General features: G+C 41.5%; 1 protein-coding gene across 6 annotated transcripts in view; it reads right to left on the bottom strand.

The window, feature by feature from the left end:
• The window catches only part of dclk1b (doublecortin-like kinase 1b), a 113810-nt gene that overhangs the window by 5952 nt on the left and 95648 nt on the right, over window positions 1-12210 (bottom strand). For all 6 annotated transcript variants that reach the window (XM_060897726.1, XM_060897727.1, XM_060897728.1 and 3 more), the window contains exons 10-14: window positions 9774-9907; window positions 9583-9660; window positions 7426-7522; window positions 7073-7153; window positions 6861-6974 (exon numbers count right to left, since the gene is read on the bottom strand). In XM_060897726.1, coding sequence (XP_060753709.1) covers window positions 6861-6974; window positions 7073-7153; window positions 7426-7522; window positions 9583-9660; window positions 9774-9907 — 504 coding nt within the window. The remainder of the gene's footprint in view (window positions 1-6860; window positions 6975-7072; window positions 7154-7425; window positions 7523-9582; window positions 9661-9773; window positions 9908-12210) is intronic.

Here is a 12210-nt window from a genome sequence, read left to right as displayed (position 1 = left end):
ACCTTCGTCCCAGTGTTAAACCTCTGGCTGACTCAAACAGGTTTTCCTCTGGAATTGCCCTGTATTTAGTGCCATCCATCTTTCCTTCAGTCCTGACCAGCTTTCCTGTCCCTGCAGATGAAAAATATCCCCACAACATGATACTGCCACCACTATGCTTCACTGTAGGAATGGTGTTCTCAGGGTGTTGGGTTTGTCCCACACATGGCATTTCCCATGATGGCCAAAAAGATCAATTTTAGTTTTGTTTGACCAAAGAGTCTTCTTCCATGTGTTTGGGGAGTCTGCCACATGCTGTTGGGCAAACTCCAAACTTGTTTTCTTAAGCAATTACTTTTCCGGCCACTCTTCTATAAAGCCCCACTCTGTGGAATGTACGGCTTAAAGTGGTCCTATGGACAGATACTCCCATCTCCGCTGTGGACCTTTGCAGCTCCTTCAGTGTTATCTTTGGTGTCTTTGTTGCATCTCTGATTAATGCCTTCCTTGCCCGGTCTGTGAGTTTTGGTGGGTGGGGCCTTCTCATGTCAGGTTTGTAGTGGTGCCGTATTCTTTCCATTTTGCTATAATGGATTTAATGGTGCTCCCTGGGATATTCAAAGTTTGGGATATTTTTTATAACCCAATCCTGATCTATACTTCTCCACAACTTTGTCTCTGACCTGTTTGGAGGCTCCTTGGTTTTCAGGTTGCTTGGTTAGTCGTGTAGCAGATTCAGGGTCCTTCCAGAACAGGTTGATTGATACAGACATCATGTGATGGATCATGTGACACTGATTGCACACAGGTGGATCTTAATCAACTAATTATGGGACTTATGAAGTGAATTGGTTGGACTGGGTCTTATTTAGGGGTTTCATATGAAAGGGGGTGAATACTTATGCACACTCCAGATTTCTGTTTTATTTTCTCATCTCAATTATTGTTTGTGTCACAAAAAAAAAAACGCACCTTGAAAGTGGTAGGCACGTTGTGTAAATCCAATGGTGCTAACTCCACAAAAATCCATTTTAATTCCAGCTTGTAATGCAACAAAACAGGACAAAACACCAAGGGGGATGAATACTTTTGCAAGACACTGTAAATCTCCACCAAATTAATACATTTCTGGTGAAAGCACGATGGATGTCAAACTGAATTGTACTACATGTGCATGGCTTGAATGGAATGTAATGTGCACGAGTCATTTACATATCAATACTGCATACATACTGTAGTATGCATGCTACAGAGCTCCAAATCTAATAATAAATAATAATAAATACATGAGTATAAAATAAAATAAGAACAAAAAGGTTGCATAAAGGAAGCAGTCTAGCAGATTTTCCCTGACAACAGTGCTGACAGTCAACACCAGTGAGAGCAGAAGCACATCGACAGCGAGCAGAGGATTAGCAGCGAACAGGAAATGAGGTCAGCAGCAGTGATGGAGAGAGAGAAAGAGAGAAATAAAGAAGGAAGCTGCAGGATGAAGTGGTGGATCAAAAAGAGCGCAAGATGGAGTCGAGAGCCACAGTCTCGCACGTTCCCTGATCCTGCAAATGCTCACGCAGCTCAACTGGCCTCACAGAATTATTGGCACCCTCCATGACAGAAAAGAATAAAATGTAGCCTTAAATTTTAAAATTTAACCTTACTGTCAACATTTTTATTGTATTGTTTTGTACAACATTAATATCACATTTAATGGCACCCAGCAATTGGTGTTTCCTCTGCTGGATCATCGTCGTCTTGTAATGATTAACAAGATCAGAAAGTGCTGACTTGTCTGCATGATTTCAAATCCTGAAGGATGCCAATACTTCGAGTTGATGAAGAAATTCACAAAGGTTAGTGGATCAGTGGATTAAACTTTCAAATTATTACTTTTGTTTGTTCATTTGATGACTTTTTTATTGCTCATTACTCTTTTATACATTTTATAGTATAGCATATTTATTATATTGTATTTTATTTATACTTCTTTGTCTGTATTTCTGCTGTTGCTGCTGTTAACACCCAAAGATCCTTTCCTGGGGATTAATGAAGTCTCGTCTCATCTCATTGGTCTGAAAGCACTAATCTGATTTTTGCTCCAATGCAGCAATTAGTTCAGAGAGAAAGCTTATAAATTGAGTTTGTATTAAAAAATATGACAAAAAGCATGGATGTGTCATGAAGCACAATTTTCCTAAAATTCCTGTGTACAAGAAATCTGCTAATCGGATAAGACCGGACTGTCTTATTCAGCCATCATCAGTACCATGTACAACCCCGATTCCAAAAAAGTTGGGACAAAGTACAAATTGTAAATAAAAATGGAATGCAATAATTTACAAATCTCAAAAACTGATATTGTATTCACAATAGAACATAGACAACATATCAAATGTCGAAAGTGAGACATTTTGAAATTTCATGCCAAATATTGGCTCATTTGAAATTTCATGACAGCAACACATCTCAAAAAAGTTGGGACAGGGGCAATAAGAGGCTGGAAAAGTTAAAGGTACAAAAAAGGAACAGCTGGAGGACCAAATTGCAACTCATTAGGTCAATTGGCAATAGGTCATTAACATGACTGGGTATAAAAAGAGCATCTTGGAGTGGCAGCGGCTCTCAGAAGTAAAGATGGGAAGAGGATCACCAATCCCCCTAATTCTGCACCGACAAATAGTGGAGCAATATCAGAAAGGAGTTCGACAGTGTAAAATTGCAAAGAGTTTGAACATGTCATCATCTACAGTGCATAATATCATCAAAAGATTCAGAGAATCTGGAAGAATCTCTGTGCGTAAGGGTCAAGGCCGGAAAACCATACCGGGTGCCTGTGATCTTTGGGCCCTTAGACGGTACTGCATCACATACAGGCATGCTTCTGTATTGGAAATCACAAAATGGGCTCAGGAATATTTCCAGAGAACATTATCTGTGAACACAATTCACCGTGCCATCCGCCGTTGCCAGCTAAAACTCTATAGTTCAAAGAAGAAGCCGTATCTAAACATGATCCAGAAGCGCAGACGTCTTCTCTGGGCCAAGGCTCATTTAAAATGGACTGTGGCAAAGTGGAAAACTGTTCTGTGGTCAGACGACTCAAAATTTGAAGTTCTTTATGGAAATCAGGGACGCCGTGTCATTCGGACTAAAGAGGAGAAGGACGACCCAAGTTGTTATCAGCGCTCAGTTCAGAAGCCTGCATCTCTGATGGTATGGGGTTGCATTAGTGCGTGTGGCATGGGCAGCTTACACATCTGGAAAGACACCATCAATGCTGAAAGGTATATCCAGGCTCTAGAGCAACATATGCTCCCATCCAGACGACGTCTCTTTCAGGGAAGACCTTGCATTTTCCAACATGACAATGCCAAACCACATACTGCATCAATTACAGCATCATGGCTGCGTAGAAGAAGGGTCCGGGTACTGAACTGGCCAGCCTGCAGTCCAGATCTTTCACCCATAGAAAACATTTGGCGCATCATAAAATGGAAGATACGACAAAAAAGACCTAAGACAGTTGAGCAACTAGAATCCTACATTAGACAAGAATGGGTTAACATTCCTATCCTTAAACTTGAGCAACTTGTCTCCTCAGTCCCCAGACGTTTACAGACTGTTGTAAAGAGAAAAGGGGATGTCTCACAGTGGTAAACATGGCCTTGTCCCAACTTTTTTGAGATGTGTTGTTGTCATGAAATTTAAAATCACCTAATTTTTCTCTTTAAATGATACATTTTCTCAGTTTAAACATTTGATATGTCATCTATGTTCTATTCTGAATAAAATATGGAATTTTGAAACTTCCACATCATTGCATTCCGTTTTTATTTATAATTTGTACTTTGTCCCAACTTTTTTGGAATCGGGGTTGTATAATATTAACAGGGTGCTAATACTTATCTTATCTTATCTTGAAGCCTAATTAAACTAAAACTACTGGTGTTTTGCTTAAATGCGGACAATATCACAAGTTCTCAGTTACACCACAGCACCATCGAAGGCTTCACTCTGATTGGTCAGAAGGTGTTGATTCATTTTCTGTAACATTAAATTTCTCCCACTGTTGGAGATCTTTCATCAGTCTGCTGTGGCCAGTGTGCTTTTCTTTACGGTGGTTTGTTGGGGAGCAGCATCGGAGCCAGTGACACCAACAGACTCAATAAACTGGTAAAGACGGACCCTTTTGAGGCTGTGGCGGAGAGGAGGACTCTGAACCGACTGTTATCCATCATGGATAATCCTGACCACCCTCTCCACCACACACTGGACAGACAGTGGAGCACCTTCTCCAACACACTATTACAGCTTCGCTGTCGAAGGGACCGATACAGGAAATGGTTCTTGCTCCAAGCCATCATACTGTACAATAACTTGCCTCTGTCTGACTGAGCGATCCCTGACCTCCCTGCTGTAGAGTCCCGGTTATAACCCTGGTCCTCCGGTCACTTTTGCACTGCCAGAGCTATTTGTTTACTATCATTAGTCACTTTGCACCATTAGGACTTCATTGTTTTATTTATCTATCTATCTTCCGTTCAATACTGCCACCTTTCGCCAAGCTTGTAGTACTTGAGTCCAGGACTCGGACTCGAGTCTGATCCGTGCCTTAATTTTCAGGACTTGTGACTCAACTTGGACTTGAGCACTGACGACTCGGACTCGTGCATTCATTAACTGTAGTCGAGCTTGTAAATTGGAGATGAGGACTCAGATTTTTTCTCCCTTTTTTTTTTTTTTTTGCAACATGCCATAATAATTTGGCACAAGATATTTATATCTACATTATTTCTTATACTAATTTTGTGCAAGAGTGTCACACCTGCGCGCCTTGGCGCATGCATCAGATAGACTCTCAGGCGCGCTCCGGACAGCGCGTGCACCAAGCGGACTCTCGCGTGCGCCATACAGTAAATGACTCACACCTGCACAGGATTAAGGCGCAATCAGCGCACCGATATACGGTAAAAACTGTGAAAACACACTTACTTTGTGAAGTATTGAGTTGCACTACTGACACATTACCGAGCCTTATTTCCTTGTTTGGGTTCCTGATCCCTGATCTCCTGTTTCTTGTCTTTGATTCTGCCGAGTCTACGATAGCCTGTTTGTGCCTCGCTCGACCTATTGCCCGTTTCACTGTTTTATGATTTTGCCTGCCGTTCTGGATTGTTTACCATCTTCACTTGTATTAATAAACACACCTTCTGCACTTACATCCGTCTCCCAACCATCTCTGACAGAATACTTCACACCCCCTGATAAAGAGAAGCACATTCACCTGTTCATATGTCATGTTCAGGAACAAATTAATGTTAATGGCGCTAAAACAGCCACCGTAAAATGGTGCGGTTGGAGTCTTGGACTCGGACTCAATTCGGATCAATAGTGGACTCGAACTCGACTCGAATTTTTTTAATGACTTGGACACCGGGGACTTGAGACTGGACTCGGACTCGAGGTTTCGTGACTCGACTATGACACTGCCTTTTGCACAGTTTTTAACCTTCATTTATTACGGTTCTTGTTTTTAGCACTATTAATGCACATTCATATGTACAAGGCACATTTATAGATGTATATTTTTATTATTACATTTTTATTTGTATATTGTATAGTCAGCTTGTTCTTGTTTTTTTCTCTTTAAATTCTATTTTATGTTGTACAGTGTGTCTTTTTCTTTTCACATCTGATAACTTGTTGCTGTAACAAAACAATTTCCCAGCTTGGGCTCAATAAAGTAAATCTATCTATCTACACTAGCGTTCAAAAGTTTGGGGTCACTTTGAAATGTCCTTATTTTTGAAAGAAAAGCACTGTTCTTTTCAATGAAGATCACTTTAAACTAATCAGAAATCCACTCTATACATTGCTAATGTGGTAAATGACTATTCTAGCTGCAAATGTCTGGTTTTTGGTGCAATATCTCCATAGGTGTATAGAGGCCCATTTCCAGCAACTCTCACTCCAGTGTTCTAATGGTACAATGTGTTTGCTCATTGCCTCAGAAGGCTAATGGATGATTAGAAAACCCTTGTACAATCATGTTAGCACAGCTGAAAACAGTTGAGCTCTTTAGAGAAGCTATAAAACTGACCTTCCTTTGAGCAGATTGAGTTTCTGGAGCATCACATTTGTGGGGTCGATTAAATGCTCAAAATGGCCAGAAAAATGTCTCGACTATATTTTCTATTCATTTTACAACTTATGGTGGTAAATAAAAGTGTGACTTTTCATGGAAAACACAAAATTGTCTGGGTGACCCCAAACTTTTGAACGGTAGTCTGTCTGTCTGTCTGTCTGTCTGTCTGTCTATCTATCTATCTATCTATCTATCTATCTAACAGCAGCAGTTTATATTATGGTAATTCACTTGTTTCTGCTGTAACAACTGACACAGGGTATTGTATGATGGATGTTCAACTTAAAAGGATATAGTTTTTGATATGGACGTTTTCTGTAAAAAAGAGATTTAACATTTTTGGAAGGAGTCTCCAGTGTCACCGATGCATGAAAGTCTTCAGAATGGTGGATTTCACTCTTTTCAAGTTTCATATAAACAGAAAATGACTCTTTTTTTTTTTTATAGCTGCTCCATACAAAACATTCTATAACGACAGTGTGTAGCTGTTTTGCGACGTTCAACACAATAAATGTAACTACAAATGGATAAAAAATAATGACACATGATTGTTTTAAAGGCAAAAATGTCTAACTGTTGGCAAAACGCTGTGGTATAAGAGGAATAAAACACTTTAGGAGGTCCTAAATTAAAGTAACACATGAGCTCATGATGCATTCCCTGCTCTGTACTGTATGAACTTTAGAGGAAACAGCAGAAGCATCATGAGATGGAGTGAAAATAAAAAAGTGCTTCTTACTGTTATAACGGAGACGCCGGGTGCTGTGCTGCTGGACTTGGGCCCTGTGATAAAGTGCTTCTTTATTTTCCCAGCCACTGACAGCTGATGCTCGTTCTCAGACAAGCCATCGTCCTGGCAAACAGACCATGCAGTACGTCACTTCAGGTTTAATCTCATGGCTGCGAAAATGAAATGGAAGATTCTGAAGAATAAAGTAGGAAATGGCTTACGTTGACCCACGGATGGTCTAAAACCTGTAGAGCTGTGTATCTTTGCTCGACCTCCACCTGCAGCATACACGTGATGAGCTCCTGCACAGTGACACAGACATGTGGAGTAATGTAGAGACCTGGTCAGGTCCTGAAAGAGTGCAAAACTCATTTCTGCTCCAATGTGCCAAGGTTTCATTGATTTAGTAGAAGTGATCCAGCTAACAGAGCCTGTTCAGTAAACATTCACAAGGTTTTAGATTGTATTCATTCATAAATAATAAATAACGTCCCTGCAATGTGATAAAATGATGGTTTACTTCACAACCTCACTGAGAACATGGGCACGAGTACACACTCGCGTGTCTGAGTACCTTTGCAGAGTCGGACACGTTGTCCCAGTACGGCAGAGGGAAATCCAGCTGTCCTGTGAGAATCTGATCAAACAGAACCTCCTGATCTTCAGTGCTCCTACACACACACACACACACACACACACACACACACACACACACACACACAAGTCTTAGGCACATGTAAAGAAATGCTGTAGACCAAAAAATGGCTTAAAAATAATGAAATTAAATGTTTCAACATTAAAAAAATTACTATAAACAGTAATCAGTAGGGGCGGCACGGTGGTGTAGTGGTTAGCGCTGTCGCCTCACAGCAAGAAGGTCCGGGTTCAAGCCCCGTGGCCGGCGAGGGCCTTTCTGTGCGGAGTTTGCATGTTCTCCCCGTGTCCGCATGGGTTTCCTCCGGGTGCTCCGGTTTCCCCCACAGTCCAAAGACATGCAGGTTAGGTTAACTGGTGACTCTAAATTGACCGTAGGTGTGAATGTGAGTGTGAATGGTTGTCTGTGTCTATGTGTCAGCCCTGTGATGACCTGGTGACTTGTCCAGGGTGTACCCCGCCTTTCGCCCGTAGTCAGCTGGGATAGGCTCCAGCTTGCCTGCGACCCTGTAGAACAGGATAAAGCAGCTACAGGTAATGAGAATGGGATGAGTAATCAGTAAGCCGTAATAAATTTTAGCAAAGTCAATATTTGGTATGAGACGACCCTTTGCTTTAAAAAAAATAGTAGTCTGAGGTCCAGCGAGTGCAGTTTTATGCGGAAATGAGCTGTAGGTTTTACTGAGCATCTTCCAGAACCAGCCACAGTTCTTCTGGACACTTTGACTGTCACACTCGCTTCTTCATTTTGCACCAAAACCCAGCAGCCTTCATTATGTTTTCTTTTTTCATCTGAAACATGCTCTTTTATGGAATATGCCGCTCAGATAGATTTTTTTTTTTCCCTGTAACATTTAATTTTATGCTGGAAAACGAACGTTTGGACTCTGAAATGTTTTTGTAATGTTTTGACTCCATAATGTAGAAGTCATAAAATAGAAATTTATAACAAAGTTTGTATGGAAAAAAAACCCCCCAAAACAAAACAGGATGCCTCAGACTTTTGCAAAGTACTGTGTATATATTTGCATGAAATATTCTATTCAAAAATATTTATTTGCACTTTGCATGGCTTGATTTACATTTGTATTCATTTGTATCCGTAAATATTTTCACTCCAAACAAATGTACAAGTATCGTCACAAGCAAAGATATATCTTGAATAAAGGAAAAGTTATCGAATAGTTCTCATGACGAGATTTATATAATAAATATAAACCTATTTCAAGACATTTATCAATTTCAAGCTCTTCACGATGGGTAAAACCGATCATTTCTGCCAACACGACTGTTTCAATTCAATCTTGAGCATCTGTGGTTCTGCATATTGCATTATAATCATTCATGGCTTGAATTAAAGAATACACTTGGGGCATCAAGAGCAGTCACTAATGTTCATTTTAGATTCAATTTCAGAGCAGGAATAAAAAATAAAACTAAAAACGTCATTTTGCATTGTGGGGCGGCACGGTGGTGTAGTGGTTAGCACTGTCGCCTCACAGCAAGAAGGTCCGGGTTCGAGCCCCGTGGCCGGTGAGGGCCTTTCTGTGTGGAGTTTGCATGTTCTCCCCGTGTCCGCGTGGGTTTCCTCCGGGTGCTCCGGTTTCCCCCACAGTCCAAAGACATGCAGACATGCAGGTTAGGTTAACTGGTGACTCTAAATTGACCGTAGGTGTGAATGTGAGTGTGAATGGTTGTCTGTGTCTATGTGTCAGCCCTGTGATGACCTGGCGACTTGTCCAGGGTGTACCCCGCCTTTCGCCCGTAGTCAGCTGGGATAGGCTCCAGCTTGCCTGCGACCCTGTAGAACAGGATAAAGCGGCTAGAGATAATGAGATGAGATGAGATTTTGCATTGTGTGTGTGTGTGTCCTGTACACACCAAGTTTGTCTCTTCCAGCTAGAGAGAGCTGCATCATGAAAGTGTGAGTTGTATTTGTGTTACTTGACCATAAGGGGGAGCCAAATACCATAGTGAAACCAATGGACCTTCATATTTACATTCTGTTAAATGCCTCTAGGGTTTAATAAGGATGTCCATCTTAATAGATTTCTTTGCCACTGAGTTCACTACATACCCACGGAAAGGAGGAAAGCCACAGAGCAGGATGTATGTAATAACACCAGCCGCCCAGATGTCCACCTTCAGGCCGTAACTATCCGAGAGAAACCACACTCGGTCAGGGTAAAGAGCACAGTATTGGTATTGCACAGGAATGGTGTGTTATATAAGGCTGCTGGAGAAGGGCGGGGCGCAGCGGTGACTCACCCCGTCTCTGCAATGATTTCTGGAGCTACGTATGTCGGAGTGCCACACACGGTGTACAGAGGTCCATCTACCACAGTGGCCAAGCCAAAATCCCCCAGCTTCAGGGACTTACTGCCATCCTGGTGCTCGTACACCTTACACACACACACACACACACACACACAAAACGTCACGATTTGTCTGATAGTAGCATTTAACTGCTATCAGTAGAGTGGATGGATGAGCTAACTCAGGCAAGATTTAGTAACATCCCGAATACTATGATTCTCTCTCTCTCTCTCTCTCTCTCTCTCTCTCTCTCCGTCCCCTCTGTGTATGTTTTCATGCAAGTTGTCATGCTTTCTTCCTACAATAATACTACAAAACCTGAAAAACAGCAGTAACAAGAACAATAGTCACAGTCATGGTGACAACAACAGTAACAGTGAGAACAACTCTCACGACAACAGGAACTACAATTTGGCTAAAAAAAAATAAATCTAATTTCCATAACTTTTTCTTAACATCCTAAATGTAGTCCATCAGCAAGTCACAAGGCGAACCACTAGCGGAAGTCCGTCTCACCCAGAACACCCAAATCTTTACTCACTTACATCAAATGGCTTTATCAAGCAATGATTTAACGCCTTACATTCTTGGCTTGTTATTTATTCACATCATCCTAAACCTAGTGTTGTAGTGTTGATGATCTACACTACCGTTCAAAAGTTTGGGGTCACTTTGAAATGTCCTTATTTTTGAAAGAAAAGCACTGTTCTTTTCAATGAAGATCGCTTTAAACTAATCAGAAATCCACTCTATACATTGCTAATGTGGTAAATGACTATTCTAGCTGCAAATGTCTGGTTTTTGGTGCAATATCTCCATAGGTGTATAGAGGCCCATTTCCAGCAACTCTCACTCCAGTGTTCTAATGGTACAATGTGTTTGCTCATTGCCTCAGAAGGCTAATGGATGATTAGAAAACCCTTGTACAATCATGTTAGCACAGCTGAAAACAGTTGAGCTCTTTAGAGAAGCTATAAAACTGACCTTCCTTTGAGCAGATTGAGTTTCTGGAGCATCACATTTGTGGGGTCGATTAAATGCTCAAAATGGCCAGAAAAATGTCTTGACTATATTTTCTATTCATTTTACAACTTATGGTGGTAAATAAAAGTGTGACTTTTCATGGAAAACACAAAATTGGCTGGGTGACCCCAAACTTTTGAACGGTAGTGTAAATCTAGACCAAGTCAAGACCAAGACTTTAAGGGGTTGAGATCAAGTCCAGACCAAGACCAAGGCAGGGCGAGACCGAGTCAAGACCAGGACCAGACCAGTGTGTGTGAAGGGCGGTGGGGGGAGGCAGTGGCGTGCACAGATAGACACGAGGTGGTGCTCAAGCACCTGCCCCTCTGCCCTCTGTCCAAAAAAGTGCCCTTTTGAATTTTTTTTTTTACAGTTTACTGAGGCCAATGTCGACATGATCTTTTAGAAAAGCCGCGGCATTAAAAGCGTGTGTGTGAAAATGTCCCGATGTGTGCCCCCTCCACACACACACCGGACCTCTGTCTCTCTTGCTCTGTCACGTGAACAAGCGTGCAGTGCATTCAATGTGAGGTTGCAGCAGCATAGCGTCCTGGAAGCCACGGCCTTGTCGTAGCGCAGACAACACATCGGGCAGTCAGTCAGCTCTTCCCCTGCCCCACCAGCCAGGTAACACATGAATCGAGTGAAAATGTATTGTTTGCCCTCTAAGCCCAAGCTGTAATTATTTTGTCGTGAAGTAGCCCGTCGCATACAGAAACAACTGCACATAAGTATTATATTTTTTGCTAGACCATTTTCAGATTTAGGAAAACAAAAATTTCTTTTTCTATTTTGTCCAACTAGAGATTCCTGGCAAAGTCAAAAAGCCTTGATGTAATAAATTAACATTACGTGGTTGTTTTACACCTTTAAAAACTAAAACGGGTCAGTGACGACCCGAACACAAGAGGAGGGTTAAATCTCAGACTTTTATACTAAGGTGTTCCACATGCGCAAAAAAGTGCCCCTTTTTCCCCCCAAAATGTCTGTGCACGCCACTGGGGGGAGGGGTGATGGCCGTTAACAGGAAGAAAATTTTCAAATTGGCGATGAGTCACGTTATTGGTTGCATTTGAAGCAGGAAATTTTACATCCGATCCCAGTAATAACAAATAAATCGGACAATACACAGGCAATTTGGTGAAATCCCTGCAGTTGTGGTCTTGACCGGGCTTGAAATAAAATCCCCAAATCCTCTATGTCCAAGACCGAGTAAAAATGTAATCGATTCTGAGACGAGATGAGACGAGACCTTCAAAAAGTGGTCCGGAGACCAATCTCAAGTACTACAGCACTACTGATAACTCAAATAAGCACTCTTTACAACCTTGGTGAGCAGAAAAGCATCTCACAACATGTCAAGCTT

The sequence above is a fragment of the Neoarius graeffei genome, chromosome 17 (assembly GCF_027579695.1).
Source record: "Neoarius graeffei isolate fNeoGra1 chromosome 17, fNeoGra1.pri, whole genome shotgun sequence".
Taxonomy (NCBI): domain Eukaryota; kingdom Metazoa; phylum Chordata; class Actinopteri; order Siluriformes; family Ariidae; genus Neoarius; species Neoarius graeffei.
This window is presented reverse-complemented; position numbering and strand designations above follow the sequence as displayed.